Source organism: Lindgomyces ingoldianus (genome assembly GCF_010093535.1).
Source record: "Lindgomyces ingoldianus strain ATCC 200398 unplaced genomic scaffold BDR25scaffold_50, whole genome shotgun sequence".
Classification (NCBI taxonomy): domain Eukaryota; kingdom Fungi; phylum Ascomycota; class Dothideomycetes; order Pleosporales; family Lindgomycetaceae; genus Lindgomyces; species Lindgomyces ingoldianus.
In genome coordinates, this window is record NW_022985211.1 from 386,148 (window position 1) to 393,218 (window position 7,071).

General features: G+C 43.0%; 1 protein-coding gene across 1 annotated transcript; it reads right to left on the reverse strand.

Moving 5' to 3' along the window:
- Window positions 1-238: 238 nt before the first annotated feature.
- BDR25DRAFT_243743 (uncharacterized protein) lies at window positions 239-1,816 on the reverse strand (the record flags this gene model as incomplete). The annotated part of the gene is made up of 4 exons (XM_033685830.1): window positions 239-599; window positions 670-1,077; window positions 1,131-1,478; window positions 1,542-1,816. The coding sequence occupies 4 exons, from the start codon at window positions 1,814-1,816 to the stop codon at window positions 239-241; spliced, it is 1,392 nt and encodes a 463-aa protein (XP_033540867.1).
- Between the last annotated feature and the right edge of the window lie 5,255 nt (window positions 1,817-7,071).

Genomic DNA, 7,071 nt, shown 5'->3' on the forward strand with positions numbered 1-7,071 from the left:
GAATATATAAGCTCCTAAGCGAGCGGAGCCGTGCCCGAAATAGCTCACATGTTGGCTACTCGATGGTGGAATACGTTATTTATCTAAAGAGTGGGAAAGCAGGCATATTTGCATGTTCGAATCGTCATAGCAGCTATTATCAAAGGAATGGAAACGGACCGCAAGTGCAAGCTCCGGCCGCTGTCATCGCTCCAGAACTCGTCCCAGCTAGTCAGCATGTCTGTTACGTGGCACGCAATCAAGCCCCGAGCTTCCTGCCCAGCAATCCCAACAACACAGGACAACCCTCAGGACTCGGGGGCAGCGTGAACTCATTGCTGTTCTCATTGTACTTGAGGTCTTTCATGTCGCGATACACCGACGTATTCCCGTACTCTCCGGCGCCGAACTGGAAGCCGAGGATGCGGAGGCCCGAGTCGGACGTGGATGTCGCCGACTGATACATGGAGCGGACCTGGTTGCGCAGGGACTCTGCGAATTTGATCGTCACTGAGACTTGGTAGCCGACGCAAATCTTGTTGAGCTTGATCGAGTCGTGCGCCGTGTCTTTTTCGCCCTGTAGGAGGGTCGGGTAGAGTTTGCGCACGCCGGGGACGTCCCTGGAGCATCTGGTTAGCGGGAGGGGCGCGTACCTACAGTATATGAGATGTGAGATCGCGATTTGCTTACCACAAGCCAGCGGTGACGTTGAAAGTCTGTACTGGGCCCTTTGCTCGGAGGGTAATCGACGTTTGCTTCTGCCAGTCTGTAGAGCCGAAATCGAGATTGGTGGTCTTGGTCGAAGTGCTGCTAGTTTTGCTGAAGAAGAAGAAGAAGGAATTGGACTGGCGAGAGATCTTGGTGGAATGTCCCAGGCTGGTCCAGTCATTGTGGGACACGCTCTGGAAGTTGAAGGTCCAGGTCGTGTCTGCTCCAGAAACGCCCTTGATCCAGTCGTCGCATGCCTTCTCGTAGCCCTCGATGGCGTACAGTGGTCTGTAGTTAAGGCTTGAGGCCTCGAGATTCTCGACACGGAGACCGTTTTTCAGGGCTTGTGGATCGATTTGGTAGTCGGGTAGGTAGCACGGCATGTTAAAGCTGGTGCGGCAGGTTAGCAAGAATGATGGCATTGAACGGCTCTGCTTGCGTACCCAGGATTGCTCTGGGTGTCATCTCCAGCCAACACTTCCAATTTTGAGATCTGGGTCTGCAGGGTAGCTGCTACGGCTCCGTAGTACTTGGACTGGAGGAGGCGGACTTGGCCGGCCGCTTGCTGGACTTGCTTTCTCTTGGCAAGGTATGACGGCGCGTTGGCAACTGCCCACTTCTGGAAGCTGACTTTATTCTTCTTAGCAGTTTTATCTTTAGCCCACTTAGCCTCTGCCTGCTCTTTCATGGTCGTGGCCTCGTCCTCAAGCTTGGCCTGCCTTGTGATAGCTGCGTCGATCTCTTGTTCCTGTTCAGGCGTGATTTTTTTGACCTTGACCGCATTGAGGTACCTGCGTTTGGCTTCAATTAGTTTTCGAGGGTGTCGGGAATGCAAGATATGATCAGTGACCTACGCTTGCAGGGATGTGTAATAGCTGCCGTCGGCACCTACGACGAAGAGAGGGGAATCGGCTCGTTGGAGGGAGTCGGCAACCTTGGAGATGTTCCAGTTCGTCACTGCATCTGGGATTGCGCTACCGCCACGGATCCCAAACTCGGTGGGTGGACAGACGAAGATGTAGTCAACGCCTAGGGTGGGTACATTGGAGCCTACTAAGGACTTCTTGACGAGCTCTCCGTACGCACGCCACACGAGGGTGTCGCCATCAGGGATTGGAATGTTCTCCATGGTGTTTTCTGGGATGGAAGTGCTCGACAATGATGTGCAAAAAGGGGGCAGTATTCAATTGGAGATGTTGTGCGCGGTGAGGGCATGTTGGGGTCCTAACCAACCCGTCTTATATATGTACAAAACGACTAAGATGACTGGGCGTTAGCACCAAACACGACCTCTTGGCCGGATCTCTAGCTGAAGTCGACCACAGAGTGGCAGAAAGATATCACACCGTCTGAGAGATTGGCATGCTGGAATGATTCGTTCTTGCAGCATATTTGGTGCGTGTCTTGCTTCAGGGGCCTTTGTCCCAATACATGACCGCAAGCCACCTTGAATCACACCGGCAATGACCGTCGGGGCTCAGTGGGAGTAGTGCTGTTTACTGGTTGTAGACCGTCTTGGCCTTTCATTCCGGAATATTGTTGGCGGAGATGCGGGTGACGAGATACGAGCAAAAGGAAGAAGCCTAGCAGCGGTGAATCAGCTATGATGGAGCTGTACTTGTTCAGCTAAGCCATTGAAACCTTGTAAGGAGTGCGGTGCTTGGGACGATGTCGCCGCCAGTCGTAGGCGAGGACACATAACAATAGAGGGGATGATGGGGGTGGCGGAATAGAGGGGATGGATGGCTAGCTGAGGAGGGGGTACATACCTAGGAGGGGTAGGTAAAGACCGCGGGGACAGGCAAAGCAGGTGACTGGCTGATGGACTCTAGCGACGGGCACCTGCCGCAAGTGCACCCGCTCCTGCACAGCTGCACAGCGGAAGATTGCCGAGCGGCTGCAGGCTTCAACTTAGCTGTCAACCTTTACTTCCATCAATCCACTCAAGATAAAAAGGCGGTACATGCCAAGCAGGAGTGAGGGGACACAAGTGGAACAAGCCAGCACGTGACCTGCCAAGGGACTAGCTTCGGTACATGCCGCCTGCCACGCCCACACAAGGAAGAATGGTGCGTGTTTGCAAGCTTCGACTTAGCTGTCCACATTCACGTCCTCCACGCCGCCAAATGGCCGAGCAATGCAGGCCTGAATAGTAACGCTCCTGACCATAACCGGCCCGCAGTCCCCCATCGAACCCGACCTGCTCCATGCTCCGCCGGCTGTAGCATCGGGAGGACCTCGAGGTGAACGGGTGTAGTATACGAAGGTGCTTCGCAAAAGTAAGGGCCTGCCAAGACACGGTGTACCGTATTTCGTCGCTTAACGCACGGCCCCTCGTAACGCACACATAACCAAAATCCATCAACTTTTCAATGAAGCTTATCTCCACCAATATGGACCCAATTAAGGCCGCGCTGGCGTTGTTTAAATCCCTAAAGCTTAGAGAAAAGCCTAATAATAGTGCAACAGCAAGAAAATTTAGTTGTTGTCACTCTACACTATTAAAGCGCTACCGCGGGGTAACGTACACTATGGGCGAGTTGCTCACACACCTGAGTTGCTTACTTTTGCCAAGACCCCACTCAACCACCCTTCCTACACTAAACCACCATTCCTACACTAAACCACCATTCCTACACTAAACCACCCTTCCTACACTAAACCACCCTTCCTACACTAATGCATTCCTAACAACACAACTTAAACACGCTAAAAGAATGTTAGATACAGCTTACACTTTAGGCTTTTAAGACGCAATACTTTTAAAGTAATATGCTGCAGCTATGTACAGAGTCTCTTAAAGGATAATGAATAACAAACGCGCTAGACAATCTTTATAAGCTAATTCTATAGCTAACTTATAGAAGCTAGACAATAATAAAAAGCAGATAATTAAAATGCTACAATAGTTTATAAATAATCTATAAAAGCAGAGCTTACTGTTATAGTCTATAACTAGACCGCGGGACCAAGCCCGGAGGATGCCCCACTGTCAAGCGAAGAATCGGACGATACGCATCAGGACCACCCGGTAGGACCACGTGACTGGGCGGAGGTATATGATGCTGAGTGGGAGAGGGCCGTCCTTAGCAACTGCCTCACCTAATAGGAAGCAAGCGCTAGGGATCGCAGCGATCGCAGTGTTACGGTCTACGGTTGGACCATCGTAACCCCACCTCAAGTGCTCCAAAGTCTTGACGAATCGGCATGGGAACCATTTACGGCTTGGCAACCGATTGGCCCGGAAGCCACAGACCAATTCAGAGCACCGACACCGACGGATGAGTGCGTCATCTAGTAGGAAGCAGGGCCAAGACCTTGCACAGCTTAGCAGAACCTAGTAGACGTAGCTGCAAGGTTAGTAGACACTGCTGCAAGATCCTAAACATAGCAGCAAGGGCTGCTAGGTTTTTAGAAAAGCTGCAAGGAAAAGATGTATAAAAATGTATATAGTTACCCTAATCTACTATCTTTAGAATAGTGTATTTAATGTTTAGTTTATCTTTTTACAAAAACTAAAATAGCATTTAGCTTTCTAAAGAGCTGTAATACTATTTATATATCTAGCTCTATATATACTCTTCTTCCTGTCTAACTAGACTGTTTAACTAAGCGCACCTATACTGCTGTAATAGAGTAAACTATAATCTAGCTACTCTTTTCCCCTCTTTTATACCTAAGTAGATAAAGGACTGTACATCTAGCTGTTACTCCTCTCTATCATGCACATCCTAATAGGGGTGCATGCTCTGCATAGAGAGTAAGAATTGTAACATTAAACACTACTTTTTTTTTCTACAAAGTATAGCCTTTATAACTTTTAGTAATGTTAATATAATTAGCTTAGCTTTATTAGAGTTAGCTAAGAACTTAACCTTTAATAAAAAAGCTCTTACTAAATAGATAAATAACATTAAGAATAATGTTAAAAAAGTTTAAAAGTTATAAGCAAATATTAGTAAACTTATTACTCTTAGATAAAAATTGCTACTTTATAATAGACAGTAGCGCAGCTAAGCTAGGTAAACTTTTAAATACTTTTATAAATAGCTTAGACAGTTACACCTTAGCTTTATGCTTTATAAGTGTAAGTTACTAACTTTTAAAATGCAGCTACTAAAAAGAATAGTATTAAAGTAAAGAAAACTGTATAGCAAGCACTACTAAAACTTTTTAATAGAACTTTAAAAGACTTGCGCTTCTTCTTTACCTGCTGCTACTTTTATATGTAATATAACTAAAAAGCGTTCTAGTTACACAGAAATAATATTATAGATAGAACTCTACCTAGAGGGCCTACCTGCTATCTAGTTGTAACTACACGCTAACAACTAGATAAACTATAAAGTAAAGAAAGAAAATGTTAAATAGACTTTGTTAGCTAGCTACTTATAGTATAAGCACTTAAGTAGCAAGAGTAAGAGTAGTGTACAGTGTGCACAGCGTACAAAGTAGGTAGGGTAGAGGCAACATGTTTATAGTTCTATTGCTCTGTCTTTTTCTCTGTACAGAGGAAAAGAGGAATATCTAGATGTTTACGCATAGAGGTTTACATACAAGCATTATATAACATAGTTACATAGTCCTTCTTATGCGCAATAACTATCTAGACTGTAACACTATTAAAAAATAAGTAACTAAACAAAGTACCTTATAGAGTGTAGGTGCTTTATTGTTACTCTTCCTAAAAAATAGGTAACAAAATAAAGTGCCTTACAGGGCGTAGGGTTAATTGCTTGTGCAGTAGATCGCGCAGGTACTGCTGTTGTCTAGCTGCTAGGTTGTGCAGCTTTAATAGCTTTAGTGTGCGCCTTACACTATCTCCTTCTTACTTTGTACAGTAGCAGAGCTTGCTGTATAATGCAAAGGATTAATCTGCTATCCTAAGAGATAGGTAACTAAATAAAGTACCTTATAAGGTGTAAGTGCTTTATTGTTACTCTTCCTAAGAGATAGGTAACAAAACAAAGTGCCTTACAGGGCGTAGGGTTAATTGCTTGTGCAGTGGATCGCGCAGGTACTGCTGTTGTCTAGCTGCTAGGTTGTGCAGCTTTAATAGCTTTAGTGTGCGTCTTACACTATCTCCTCTTTACTTTGTACAGTAGCAGAGCTTGCTGTACAATGCAAAGGATTAATCTGCTATCTTAAGAGATAGGTAACTAAACAAAGTACCTTACAGGGCGTAGGTGCTCTGTTGTTACTCTTCTTAGAGGATAGGTAACAAAACAAAGTACTTTACAAAGTGTAGGTACTTTATTATTACTCTTACTAATTTACAGTTAATTAAATTAACTACTAATTAGTGTTAAATAGGCTCTAACAGCTAGCTGCTTATAGTATAAGCACTTAAGTAGCAAGAGTAAGAGTAGTGTACAGTGTGCACAGTGTATAAGGTAGGTAAGGTAAGAGCAACATGTTTCTAGTTCTATTGCTCTTGTCTTTCCTCTATACAAAGGAAAAGGGGGATATCTAGATGTTTGCGCACAGAGGTTCGCGCACGAGCATCATGTGACATAGATACGTGATCCTGCTCGTGCGCGATCGCTTGTATCCAGGCCGCGACGCTGCTGCTGCGTACAGACATTATATGCTATAACTTTAAAATTGCTGTTAGTAATTAAAGTGTCTCTTTTATATACAGTCTAATTTCTTAAATAGTGTTTTAAGTATAATAATTATACTATTTATATAAAGCTTAATAAATAAAGCTTAATTATCTTTTTTTAAGTTAAAAATACTTAATCTAGACTTTATATTAGTTTTCTTTACCTTCTACTTTTTTAAGTATTTATATTCTTTTGTACTAGTGCAGCATTGCTATCTTAAGAGGCTTAGTCTATAGTAGGCTCTAGTTTTACTTTTATAGCATTTTTATAAAGCTATTTTTTTTTCTTTTCTATAGAAGATTTTTTTTATATAAAGGTTAGTTTATCTAGATTTTTTTTATTATAAGTAGGTTTTTTTTTTATAGTATAGTTTAACTTGTGTATATTAGAGCTTTAGTAGGCTATTTTTTCTTTTAATAATAATATTTTTTTTTAATACTTTTAATTTTATATAGGCTAGTCTAGCCTTTTTTTTTTAATGCTATAATTTTTAAGCTAAGAGAGAAGTTAAGAACTTTATATATTATAAAGCTATTATAAGTATTAATTACATAATTAACGTTTACATTTATATAGTCTTTTTAAAGTATCTTTATTACCTTTTACATAGCACTTACTTATATAATAATATCTAGTAATAGTAAAAAGTCTAGGTTAATTCTTAGGTATGCTCTAAAGACTAACAGCGTAGGTACTAGACTATATAGACTAGTAGTATTATTTAAAGCTTTAACTGCTATTTATAGAAGAGCTTTATTCTTTATATAGTTACCTAGCT